Source organism: Trachypithecus francoisi, unplaced genomic scaffold (genome assembly GCF_009764315.1).
Source record: "Trachypithecus francoisi isolate TF-2019V2 unplaced genomic scaffold, Tfra_2.0 Lachesis_group2, whole genome shotgun sequence".
In the NCBI taxonomy this organism is placed as follows: Eukaryota; Metazoa; Chordata; class Mammalia; order Primates; family Cercopithecidae; genus Trachypithecus; species Trachypithecus francoisi.
This window is the reverse complement of record NW_022681465.1, coordinates 115292577-115306186: the sequence shown is the minus strand read 5'-3', so window position 1 is coordinate 115306186 and position 13610 is coordinate 115292577. Positions and strand designations below refer to the sequence as shown.

The following is a 13610-nucleotide window of genomic DNA, read 5'->3' as shown; positions in this document are numbered from 1 at the left end:
CATTTATCATGTTCTTAACTATACTTAGGTGCTCTGGATTACGTTTGCTAATGCTTTGCTTGGGATTTCACCTCTTGTTCACAGGTAATATTGGTCTATAATATTCATTTATTGTACTTTGCCTGGCTTTGGCACTGGGATATCTTAGCAAAATTGTGCTTATACATTATGTCCTCTGGGAGATTTTGCATAAAACTTGAATGATCTATCTGTTACTTCAAGTTTTGACAGATCTTGTCTTAAAAAAGACAATGGGCCTAATGTTTTATTTGTGGGATTTTAATTCAGATTTAACTTTTTGATGATTTTAAAACTATTAATACTTGCGGAAGTTGTATTTCCCTAGGAATTTTTCCAACTTAGGTAGAGATAGAAAAACTGAACAGTTGTGGGAAGTAAGGATTAGAGATGAAGCATTCAATGATCCAGAAAGTCTGTTCTTCAAAAATCTGAAACAATGAGACTGAGTAACTCAAGAGGCAAAAGCTGAATTCAGTGGTTTTTGCTATGCTCCCAATAACACTTTCCTGTTGTCTGTTTTTTACAGTTCCTTGGCAGAAAAACAACTTAGCACTTTACGAAACGGGTGGTTTCAGCCCTTAAGTGCTTGCCCCCTCCTGATAAACTTGGCTAAACTAGATGTTAGCCTCTGTAAAGCCCAACAATTTTAGCTTGACTTGTGAGGTAACTGTTTTTAGCTTGCTAATCTTATGAGTCACATTTTAGAAATGCTGAAATGAGCTAAATCACTTGTTGAAGAATATAAGTCCATTTTCTGGAGGAAAGAGCATCTGAACTCAGAGCCTAAATATTTGCCCAGGGGCCTTCAGAAGGTGGGGAGAAAGTGAACATTGTCTGACGAAGGCAAAAAAGTGGCAATAAGGGTGAAAGTCATCTGGTTCATTTTACCTCCAAGGATGATGACCTGAGTTCCATACTATTACTCGGCCTTCTGGTGGCCGAGAAAACTCAGAGAAGCAGGCACACCCTGGGAGCTGAGTTGTGCTCCCTATTGGCTACATTCTGAGATAATTTCTAACATTTTTCAGTAAATTGCAAAAGCAGTGGTTGTCTGAATGACCTTCACTTAGCAATTTAATACAGCAAAGGTAATCACTTTTAATGAGAAAAACAAGTGAAACACCATGCACTCTGTGACTTAAAGTGACTTTAGATCTGACTCAGAGTTTGGAACAAGTAGTCAGGAAGAAAACTCAACGATAGTATGTCTGCATAGTTTATGGAGTGATTTTCTTCTCAGGTAAATGGCTTAGAAAGCAGAGAAACAATTCAAAGTCTTAATCATGAAGTACAGAATCTGCTTTAAGACTATTAAAAAACATTTTAGTGACAGTGAGGTAGCTATGGGTCACCTGTACATATTTCTTTTCCAAAACATTCTTTGTAGTACCATTGGCTTGCATAATCATTTCAAAAAATAGATTCCTAGATTTATCTGAAGTCTGGATTTTATGGCTGTACTTGCACATAAATAGCAGGTTTCCCAGTGATGCTCATGAAACTTGTAGCTGTTATCATACATCACTAGAAAATAAAATACTAACCCTGCAATCTTAAAACTTCTCAATTTCATGGTAATAACTTAAGAACATATGAATAAACGTTTTACAGAAGCTTTTCTAGCATTCCCAAGGTTACCCTGCATCATGAAGTCTCCGATGTTTGATGAGGTCTAACTCTGAAGTTTTACCCATGATTAACTACTCATCACTTTCTTCCCACAATGAATTTTTTGAAATTCAGCATAGAACAAACTTCAGTTCCCACATGCATTTATGCAGTTTTTCTCAATTATGAGTCCTCTGATGATTAGTAAGAGATGAGCTCTGACTAAAAGCCTTCCCACATTCTTTACATTTATAAGGTTTTTCCCCCGTATGAATTCTCATGTGTGTCATGAGGGATGAACTCTGTCTGAAGGCTTTCCCACACACTTTGCAGTTATATGGTTTCTCTCCAGTATGAATTCTCTGGTGCTGAATGAGAGCTGAGCTTTGGTTGAATGCTTTCTCACAGTCATTACATTTATAAGGTTTTTCTCCAGTATGTATTTTTCGATGAGTATTAACACCTGAGTGGGAACTGAAGGCTTTTCCACATTCCTTACAATTATATGGTTTCTCTCCAGTGTGAATTCTGTGATGTATATTAAGCCGTGAAATCCAAGAGAAGGCTTTCCCACATTCGTTACATTTGTAGGGTTTTTCTCCAGTGTGAATTCTTTGATGTTGTATGAGAGCTGAGCTTTGGCTGAAGGCTTTCCCACATTCTTTGCAAGCATATGGTTTCTCACCAGTGTGAATTCTCTGATGTATGATAAGGGCTGAGTGATAGCTGAATACTTTTCCACACTCATTACACTGAAAGGGTTTCTCTCCAGTATGAATTCGATGGTGCCTACTTAGCCGCGAAATTGAAGTGAAGGCTTTCCCACACTGAGTACATTCATACGGTTTCTCCCCAGTATGAATTCTGTGGTGCTGAATGAGAGATGAGCACTGACTGAAGGCCCTCCCACATTCGTTACACTTATAGGGCTTCTCTCCTGTGTGAATTCGCTGGTGATTATTCAGAGATGAACTACCTTTAAATGTTTTTCCACATTCCTTGCATTTATAAGGTCTCTCTCCAGTATGCATTCTCTGGTGTCCAATAAGAGATGTGGTGAAACTGAAGGCTTTTCCACATTCACTACATATATAAGGTTTCTCTCCTGTATGAACCCTCAAGTGCTGAGTTAGGGATGAGCTTTGGCTGAAGGCTTTCCTACATTCCTTACATTTATAGAGCTTCTCTCCTGTGTGGATTCTCTGGTGTTTACTCAGGGAGGAACTGTGAAGGAAGATTTTCCCACAGATATTACATTTATAACATTTACGCACTGTGTTGACCCCCAGTTGTTTAAAGAGAACTGAATACTGCTGTGAACGGGGTCTCCTTCCTCTGGAAACCATTCTGGGTTTTCTAATAAGTGATGATTTTAGACCAAGGTTCTTCCCAAATTCAATACCTTTAAAGCTCCTCTCCTTCATGTAGACTTTTTTGATGGTAACTAACACTTTCCTGAAAAGTTTGTTCTTTTTGCCTTGTTGCTTCTCTAACTTATCTTCATTTATGTAGGTTTTCTCCAACTTGAAGTCAAATGCACCATCAATTACGAGTTTTTTCATGACTTCCTGATTTTCTTCTTTAGAAATTATGGTTTCAAACAAGCTTTCCCATCCTAAAGTAGACAAAACATGTAAGTCTCTCTTGAACAGAGAATTTAAAAAGTGATACAGAAACACACAAGGATAGTTAAAAAAATATAGCCTTGAAATCTTAGGAAAGGATGGGAAAAAGAAGAGGAGGAAGGAAGCAGGATGACAGATGTGTGGGTGGGAAGGGTCTGAAGAAACCTACATACAGGTGGGCTGAGGAAATTAGGGGACAACAGGAGGAGCTAGTCTTGGTCTATTAACAAAGCACAGCTCACTAGGGTATGAGGCCCTTCTGAGCACAGCCTGTGACCCTCGGCTTCATCTCCCAGCGCAGCCACCAGTGCACTCAGGTAAATTCCAAGGGAAAAACTGCAGAGGCGCTAAAATTAAATGAAAGAGAAGAGCTCTTCCAAACACAGGGTCTCAAGCAGGACTGCTCCAGGCCTCCTCAGAGTGCTGTAAATAATAGCATCCACTTACTCACGTAATATCTACTGAATGCCTACTGTGTGCTACACAAGGGTTAAGACTCTGGGAATGACAGGGCACAAGCCAGACAAGGGCCTGTTCTCAAGGCTTACATTCTAGCAGTGTGGCACAGACAAAGACTAAGTAACAAATCAACAGCAGTACAAAGGAGCAATGAGAACTATAAGAAAACACAAAGTGCTGTGTAATAAGAGTGAACAGGCAACTATTTTAAACTGGGTGATGAGAAAATGAAATTAAAGATGAGTTCTAAATAACAAGCGCTGGCCAAAAATGTGGGTAAAAAGGTGATTCCAGTCAGAAAGAATAGTAACACAAAGGCCCCAGGCAGGAATAAACTTCCTGTTTTCCAGGACATACAGCAGTCAATGGTAGCTGAAGCAGAGTGAAAAAGGAGAGAGTGTCACGGATGAGGAAAAGAAGTGGGCCAGGCTCTATCACAGAGAGTTTTCTGGGATACACGAAGATATTGGAAGTTCATCAGCATCACTGAGGGCTAGAAGGGACATGACATGACATGGTTTTTGTTTAAAAAGGATCACTCTGTTGCTGTATGAAAAACAAACTGTTATGGGGCCAGGGAGAAAGAGAACAAGGGCAGCTGTAGAGCAGCCAATGAGGAGGCCGATGCACTCTTCCTGGATGAAGATGGTGGTGGCTGGCAACGGCATGTGGTGATAAGAGATGGAAAGAGGTGGGCAGATCTGGGATGTTCTGCAAGTAGCACTGGCAGGTATCTTCACCTATGAATAGAGCGCAGAGGCAATGAAAGAGGGGACTCAAGGGTGACTCCTAGCTTTCGGTCTGGGCAACTCAATGGACACCAACACCATTATCATGATATTGGCGAATACTGGGAGAAAAGAACATTATTGAGAGTAACTTTCTGTTCACCTTTTTGGTTACTTAAGATACAGTACAAGAGATGGAATTATTGATTCAAAAGAAATGATTTTCTTTTGTATTTTATGAAATATAGCTCACCCAGGCCGGGCGCGGTGGCTCAAGCCTGTAATCCCAGCACTTTGGGAGGCCGAGACGGGTGGATCACGAGGTCAGGAGATCGAGACCATCCTGGCTAACATGGTGAAACCCCGTCTCTACTAAAAAAAAAAAAAATACAAAAACAAACTAGCCGAGCGTGGTGGTGGGCGCCTGTGGTCCCAGCTACTCGGGAGGCTGAGGCGGGAGAATGGCGTAAACCCGGGAGGCGGAGCTTGCAGTGAGCTGAGATCCGGCCACTGCACTCCAGCCTGGGCAACAGAGCCAGACTGTCTCAAAAAAAATAAATAAATAACTTTTGGGCCAGGCGAGGTGGCTCACACCTGTAATCCCAGCACTTTGGGAGGCTGAGGCAGGTAAATCACAAGGTCAGGAGATTGAGACCATCCTGGCTAACACAGTGAAACCCCATCTCTACTAAAAATACGAAAAATCAGCCAGGCGTGGTGGCAGGCGCCTGTAGTCCCAGCTACTAGGGAGGCTGAGGCAGGAGAATGGCGTGAACCCGGGAGGCGAAGCTTGCAGTGAGCTGAAATAGCGTCACTGCACTCCAGCCTGGGCAACAGAGTGAGACTCCATCTCAAAAAAATTAATAAATAAATAACTTTTAATTAAAAAATTAAAATGGGTTGAAAGTAACTTTACCTCCATTTCACTTAAAAATCATGAGCTTCTCTCCATGTCAATAAATGTAGGCTGACATCATCATTTTAATGGCTATATAATATGTACAATGCATGAAAACATCATCATTTAATAAATCCCTTTTTGAGAGTCATTTACCCTCCTCCTTTTGTGGCAGTGATGCCTCAAGTTATAACAAACATTCTTTTACAACATCTTTGTAACTCTGCACAGTTATCTGTGCAGAAATTATCTTAAGATTTCTAGACTTGGAATTGATTTTAACAAAGCCAGACCATCCTCGGAAAGATTGTACCAGTTGCAGTCCCACTAACGATACTGCTTATCACTCACAGCAGTGACAAAACATTGGATATATATTTCTTAATCCTTGGTAATAAGGGAAAAATGGTAACTTGTGCTTTGTTGGAATTTCATTGGTTTTAACTTAATGAAGTTGAATAGTGTTTCAAATAGTCCCTTGTGGATTTTTAATCCACATGCCTTGCCTTTTCAATCATAATACTCATGTCTTCACACTGTGATGATTTGCTCTTGGTACCTCTGCCTCTTTATATTATGGCTTTGTACTCCCATAACCATCTTAGCAACATTAATAATAGAGAAAAACTGGAAACTAAAATTTCCAAAAGGAAGACTGTTTAATTGGCTTACCATACAAGATAGTCCTCTCAATGAGGTAGACCTCTACTCACTGAGGGCTGAATAACTGAAGGACATTCACAATTAAAAACAGGCTCGAGAACAAACTGTATAATCAATTTTTCTGTCTCTCTCTCACTGTGTCTGTCTCTCACACACAAACACATTTAAACAAATACAGTTTGAATGGGTAATAAACAACAATAATTGATCGTAGTTGGTAAAATTCCAGGTGACTTTTTTTTTTTGCTATTTTTACAACAGCATGGAGAATTTGTACAGATTTAAAATAATTAATTTTTTAAAAATGCTTGTAAAACAACACTGACAATTTGATACCAATGATTTATTTGCCAACCAGAAAGCTCAGTGAAATTTGAAACTCATTAATAGCTACCATTCTGGTCCTTACTACAGATCTACTTATTTTCTAGATTTCTGATTGAATTTCTATTTCATTGTATCACTACTCTTGCAGTCAACTGCCTCGCACTGTTGGTGGAATGTGGCAAAAACAAAAGATCCCTGAAATGAAAGAAAGGACTGAATCTTCAAAGCAAAGGGCCCAGTAAAGTGCCAAAGAACAAAGAAAAAAAGTGCTTTTTCATATAACCCAACGAAAAGTCTGAAATCCAAAGGTAAAGATGATGTCCTGTAAGATTCCAAAGAGAAGACAGAAAAGAAAAAACAAGTTACCTATACAGGAAATAGAATCGGACTAATGAGATTATTTGTCAGCAGCTCTCCATGCCCAGACAGTGAAGCAGTTTAGACAACAGGAAAAAGAAAAAACAAACAAACAAAAAAAACGGATGCCAGAATTCTTGATCCAAAACACAAATCTCAGAGGAGAGAAAAAACCCACTGATTTTAGACACGTACAGGTACTGCACACACGAACGTTTCTGAGAAACGTTACCCAAGAAAATATTCTAGTCGAACCGAAGGGAAAAATGTGAAGACAGAGGTCACGAAAACGCAAAAGTGAACTGACCCAGAAAGCCCATGCCCTGCCCAGGTGAGAAATAAACACTAGACAAGTGGTAAAGCTCAAGAGAGGCCTCCTCTACTACCAGAAGCACAGGCAGAATTCACAGGAGAATGAATGCGGAAGCTGATAATGCAGTCAGCCAAGGGCACATAGGGAGTAAGTGACATGCCTTAGGAGCCGGGATCTGGGATGCATTATTTTCTAAATTTTCACAGAAAAGAGAAGAATGGCATGATGAGTATCTGGAAGCCCACTCACATTCCATAACTGTTACCATTTGTCACGCCTTCTTTCCCTCTTTCATGTATCTAAATACATATACATATATCTGCTTTTCTTCCCCCTGCTGAACCACGTGTGATAAGTTGTACACCAAAGAAACAAAGCAAAAGATGGTTCCAAGATGAGACTATGAGGGATGTATTGTAGTGATTAAAAAAAAAACAATGTAGTGTATGTTCAAGCCACTAAGGAAAATAATTTAGGAAAAGAAATCAATCCAGTAAAAGCAAGGAAAAAGGAGCATGAAAGAATTGTAAACCTTTACACATGATATACTATATTACATATCCTACAAATTACAAGATATCTGAAAACAGTGCAACCCATATTGGGAGAATTCAACCCTCCCCTGAAACTGATGGATCAAGTAATCAAAAAAGTAGAGAGAAAGGATCTGCCTTCCCAGCATTCCCACCTGGCCTGGCACATCAAGGAGATCCTTGAGCACAGCCTCCTCACTGTGCCCTGGCAGTCGGAAAATGTTATGCCCATCTCCCAATTACTCTGTCACTCACCTAGATGTGTGCCTTGGGGAACTCCACTCTCCACCATCCAGGGGTCTTCCCTTTGCTCCAACTGGGAGATGACCTTTGGCTTGGAAAAGAGAATCCCTGTTCAAGAACAAGAAAGAGACATGAGTGGCCATCGTGGCAGGCAGGTCCAGGCCCAGAGTGCCCAGGACAGAGGGGCAGTACGGGGAAGGAGGAGGTTTGTTCTGAGAGAGGCTTAAAATTGGGCACCTAGAGGACGACCAGGAGGTGGTCTCAGGAAGAAAGTGAGGGCTCTGACTGTGCACCCCTCTCAGCAAGAACACCTTGTGTGGCTCAGGGAACAGAGCTCAGTGGACAGAAGACAGGAGAAGGAGAGAAAAGATGCCTTTCATCAACTCTACTAAGCCAAGGTCTCTCAGTACAACCAAGGAGAATGGCAACAGCCACTCTTGGAGCCCACCTGTGAGCCGACCTGGCCAAGTCCTGCAAATGTGCTCCCTGGAGGGTGCTAAGGTGCTCTCCCGGAAGATTCTGCATCAGGAGGAAAGCTCCTTACCCAGTGAGACCAGGCTGCTGTAGTTCTCCAGCATCACCTCCCGGTACAAGGCTCTCTGGGAAGAATCCAGGTGCAACCACTCATCCTGGCTGAAGAACACGGCCACATCCCTGAATGTCACAGACTCCTAGAATGGCAAACCCATTCCTGTTCATCCAAGACCATCCGCACCACGGGACGACTCAGAAGCAACCCTGTCACAACTTAGGGTTCTAAGTATTTCAAGTATTTCTGGACAACTTTTCAGTTACCAAGCACACATTTATCATTTACCTATGGTGAGTGAAACACTGTCCCCTCAGGAAGCTTGAACACAGAGGTCTAACAAGATAAGCACTTGAAACCATGAAACAAAATCACAAAACACTCAACTTTAGATTTGGAAACGTCCAATCACCTAGACCAAACTCTCACCTTACAGGCGACACCTGACAGTCAGGTTTCGGAAGGAGGCACCAGCACATTCACTGAAGGAGGTATAGGTGGAACGCCACCAGGCTTGCCTGGAAAAGGCGGTCACTGAGTCCTAGTTCTGCCTCAACTTGGGCCACCTCTGAGTCCTGGGAAAGGGGACACTGACATTCACAACAGGGAAGGCTATGAAAATGTTCCAGGCATGGTTGTGTCAGGAGAGGTCCCAGGTGGTGGGCTGTATCACCTTTCAGGCCAGAGGAGAAGGCTATGGTCAAGAGTCTCCCTCTCCACCCCCGAGGCTCCTGTTCTACCTCTCTCCTCCTTCACTGGATGGCATGTCACTGCTCTGAACTAGGACTACCTCCCCTTCTTTTCTTGAGAGTCATCTTCTTGGCTGAGCACAGTGGCTCACACCTATAATCCCAGCACTTTGGGAGGCCGAGACAGGAGAATTACTTGAGCCCAGGAGTTCGAGACCAACCTGAGCAACACAGGGAGACGCCATCTCTGCAAAAAATAATTTTTTTTTTAATTAGTTGGGTGTGGTGGCATGTGCCTGTAGTCCCAGTTATTCAGAAGGCTGAGACAGAAGGCTTGCCTGAGCCCAGGAGGTCAAGGCTGCAGTGACGTGTGATCACACTACTGCACTCAAGCCTGGGCAACAGAGTAAAATCCTGTCTCTTAAAAAACAAAAGAAAACAAAACAAAAGAATCATCTTTAAAAAGCTTATTAGAAAATTCTAAAAGATTAATAAGCAAAAGAACAAGAAGTGTTCACCCAACTTTCTACCACCAGAAAAAGTTAACTTTTTGCTATGTCTCTTCAGATGATTTTCATGCAAATAAGGTTCTACGTTTAAAAAAAATAAAACCCCATTATACAAATAACTGCATCCTAGTCACCACTATTCACATGCTGCCCAGTATTCCACGGTATAGATGATCTAGTTTATGTAACTCACCTTGGACTGGAGATTTAAGCTGTTTCCACCTTGTTAATACTCTAAAAATGCTGAATTGAGTATCCTGTACACCATCAGAAAGGCATACAAAGCTTATCTCCTTCTCCTTCAGACATATTTTCCTTCTTTTTTTTTTTTTTTTTTTTTTTTTTTGAGATGGAGTCTTGCTCTGTCACCAGGCTGGAGTGCAGTGGCACGATCTCAGCTCACTGCAACCTCCACCTTCCGGGTTCAAGTGATTCTGCTGCCTCAGCATTCTGACTAACTGGGATTATAGGAGCGCACCACCAGACCCACCACACCTGGCTTTTTTTTTTTTTTTTTTGAGATGGAGTCTCACTGTGTCACCAGGCTGGAGTGCAGTGGCATGATCTCTGCTCACTGCAACCCCCGCTTCCTGGGTTCAAATGATTCTCCTGCCTCAGCCTCCAGAGTAGTTAGGACTATAGGCATGCACCACCATGCCCAGCTAATTTTTGTATTTTTAGTAGAGACCAGGTTTCACCATGTTGGTCAGGCTGGTCTTGAAGTTCTGACCTCAAGTGATCTACCCACCTTGGCCTGCCAAGGTCCTGGGAATACAGCACCTCTCTTTTTGAAATTTTCCAGTGTTAGGAAAGGTTTATTTTACTCCTCTGTGTCTTTGTCCTCCACAAGGCAAAAACATACCTGGATCTTTCACAAAGCTCTGGGAGCAGCAGTGGCCTGGCGTTGGAGCCCCATTAAATTCTTTGTCAAAAAGTGTGAGACTGGGGGCCGGGCGCGGTGGCTCACGCCTGTAGTCCCAACACTTTAGGAGGCTGAGGCAGGCAGACTGCTTGAGGTCAGGAGTTCCAGATCAGCCTGGCCAACTTGGTGAAACCCGGTCTCTACTAAAAATACAAAAATTAGCCAGCTGTGGTGGCACATGCCTGTAGTCCCAACTACCAGGGAGGCTGAGGCTGCAGTGAGCCGTGTTCGTGCCACTGCACTCCAGCCTGGGTAACAGAGTGAGACCCTGCCTCAAAAAAGAAAACAAAAAAAAGTATGAGACAGGCAAGGCAAGGGAAATACCTTTCTTCCAGAGTTCCTCAGCTACCAAGCCCTCTGGTCCTTCCCTGAGCTTCACTGGGTAGAGAAGCTCAACAACAGATGAACAAGTTTGCCACCTCTAGACCCCGAAGGCAGTTCAAGCAAAAAGCCTTCACTCACCTGTACCTGGGCTGGCAGCAACCTCCTTGCCATTTCTCTCTCCCTGCTGCCCCTCTTGGGGAAGGCTCCTGGAATGGAGAAAGAAGCTGTGAGGTCTTTTCTTCCAGCCTGCATGCCCACCCTCATTAGACCAGACCAGGTTAGAAGCCATAAGCTGAGCAGCTGCAGAGAAGGAGCCTGGCACTGCCCAGGCCAGAGGCGCCCTGAGTCCGGCCACCTAAACCAATGTGGGAAGCAGGTACACAGTCACCGGGCCTGCCACCTTTCTGCCAGTGCTTTACGATAAAGACGAATGGAGCGAAGGGATGAAGACCATCTGGCGTGCATTAACAGGGTCAGGGGCACCATCAGGCAAGGCTCATCCAGATAAAGTAATAGGAAATGACACAATATTCCACACATCTGCACTTGGATGTTGTTCAATACGAAAAACAGCAATTGAAGAACTGATGCCCTTTTTACGAACAGCCAACCAAAAATTAGTCCTCTTTTCTTCCTCTTGTAAGTTTTATTTCTTTCATCAAAAACAGTTATCAAAGCTGCTTAAAGAGGCGTTACCCATTCTCCCCGACCCCAAAAAACAAGGGCTCAAGAGAACAGGACCACCGGCTAGAAATGGATTTAAAATTTAGAGAAATGGGAAGTAACTTAGCAAGTGGACATGGTTACGGTAAATAAAAAAGGAAATGGTCAAATCTCTCTAGGAGAGTGAGCAGCAGCAAGATTTATTGCAAAGAACGAAAGAAAAAAAAAATCTCTCTAGGACTGACTGTAGGAAAACACCGCCAGACGAGCAAGACTGCCAAAAACGAGTTAATCTAAAGTTTAAACTCCGGGAAACGGAGTAGAGGGAGGGTTAAAACTGCGAATGCTATGAGCGGAAAACCGCCCGGAGGGCTCTGCACCCTGAACCGAACCGGCGTTTTGCAGTTTCTTTTCTGGAGCCGTTTCCCCCCGAGTCCGGCCCAGGCTGCGGCCCAGGAGCCCAGCGGCGTCGACGCGCTCTCCCGGCCACCGCCGGGCCCTTCCCAGGCCACGCCCCCTCCGGGGCCGGGTTCACCTGCCGAGGCCGCCGCGGCTCGGACGCCTGGAGCCCGGGCTAGGCGGACACGCGCGGCAGCCAGCACTCGTCCTGGTCCCGCCGGGGCAGCCGCACGCCCCGGGCCCGCCCTCACCGGCAGCCTGTACCTGGGCCCGCCACGGCGGGGAGCGCGCAACTGCACACCGCACAAGAGGCGAACAGAACACCTACTTCAGAGACGCTTCCCGTCGCCGCCGGGCGCAACTGCGCTTGCGCGCCGAAGAGCCGACGGGTTTCCCTGGCTGAACCGCAGCGTTTGTCCCTCCGGACTTCATTTCCCAGATGTCGCCGCGGCACCACCACTTACGGTGTCCGAGAGGCAACCACAGCCCCGAGAGCGGAGAACGCGGTCGGGCTGTGGAGTTGGAGAAGGCTGAAGCCGAGTCACTCCAGCTTAGGCTCCAGCTACTCTCCGCTAAACCACTCATTATATTCGTAGTTACAATGACAACAATAGTAAGACGGAAAAGTGAGTATGAATTTTTAAATGTGGAAGACTAGCTGCCGCTGATTATTCACAGGTGATGAGAGAACTATTACAGTCCATTCCGCAATTTTAATAAAAAAGGAATTATGTCTAAATTTTGTAATCTCGGCTGGGCGCGGTGGCTCATGCCTGTAATCCCAGTCCTTTGGGAGGCCGAGGTGGGCGGATCGCGAGGTCAAGATGGATCGAGACCATCTTGGCCAACATGGTGCAACCCCGTCTCTACTAAAATACAAAAAATTGGCCGGGCGTGATGGCGGATACCTGTAGTCCGAGCTACTCGGGAGACCGAGGCAGGAGAATGGCGTGAACCCGGGAGGCGGAGATTGCGGTGAGCTGAGATCGCGCCACTGACTCCAGCCTGGGCGACAGAGCGAGACTCCGTCTCAAGTAAATAAATAAATAAATTTTTGTAATCTTTACATGTTTACTGGCACTCAGATAGAGTAAAACAAAAGCATAAACCCAGTATTTCCCTCTTCATGGCACTCACTTCTTTTGAAGTGACTTATTTTAGGGTTAAAATAAAGTGAAATAAATAAATAAAGTGAAATAAAATAAAAGTGACTTCTTTAAAGTCACTTTTTGAAGTGATTTATTTTAGGATTAAAATAAAGCCCAACTCCCAGCGCTATCATCACAACTGCCTCCTCGATGACCGGCACTGTGCACACCCAATACCGTGCTCAGGAAGTGCTGATTTTTAAAATATCCAGCATTAGAGTTTACAGAGACAAACCCAAACGCAAAGGGTACTTGAAGATAGAAAACGCAGAGATGGACTAAGAGAGATGTCAGGTAGATAGTATGAAAAAGAAATCTTGGATCGCAGTGTTACAATAATACAAGGATTATTTCACAGTAAAAATAATTAAATTGAACAAAATGGATGTTTTATATTGTTAAAAGATAATAATGCACATCACTAATCATTAGGGGAATGCAGATCAAACATCCACTGGGATTTCACACTCATTAGGATGGCTATCATAAAATTTGGGAAAAAAGAAAACCAAGAAACAATCCTTGTGCATTAATGGTGGGAATATAAAATGGTACCGCTGCGCTGGAAAACGGTATGGCAGTTCCTCAAAAAAAATTAAATATAGAATTAACACATGGGCTATTCCACTTCTGGATCATATGTTATTTTTGT

The 13610-nt window shown here is 43.7% G+C and overlaps 1 protein-coding gene across 5 annotated transcripts; it reads right to left on the bottom strand.

Annotated features, from left to right (window-relative positions):
- Window positions 1-1068: 1068 nt before the first annotated feature.
- Window positions 1069-12454, bottom strand: ZNF879 (zinc finger protein 879). 5 transcript variants are annotated; one of them, XM_033180247.1, is made up of 5 exons: window positions 11947-12454; window positions 10887-10954; window positions 8320-8446; window positions 7788-7883; window positions 1069-3244 (listed from the first exon to the last, which is right to left on the bottom strand). In XM_033180247.1, the coding sequence occupies exons 2-5, from the start codon at window positions 10917-10919 to the stop codon at window positions 1809-1811; spliced, it is 1692 nt and encodes a 563-aa protein (XP_033036138.1). In that variant the 5' UTR covers window positions 10920-10954; window positions 11947-12454; the 3' UTR covers window positions 1069-1808. The 5 variants fall into 5 exon arrangements, with proteins under 5 accessions (XP_033036138.1, XP_033036137.1, XP_033036139.1 ...); XM_033180246.1 differs by having other exon boundaries at window positions 12075-12454; XM_033180248.1 differs by lacking the exon at window positions 11947-12454 and adding an exon at window positions 11804-11924.
- Window positions 12455-13610: the final 1156 nt, after the last annotated feature.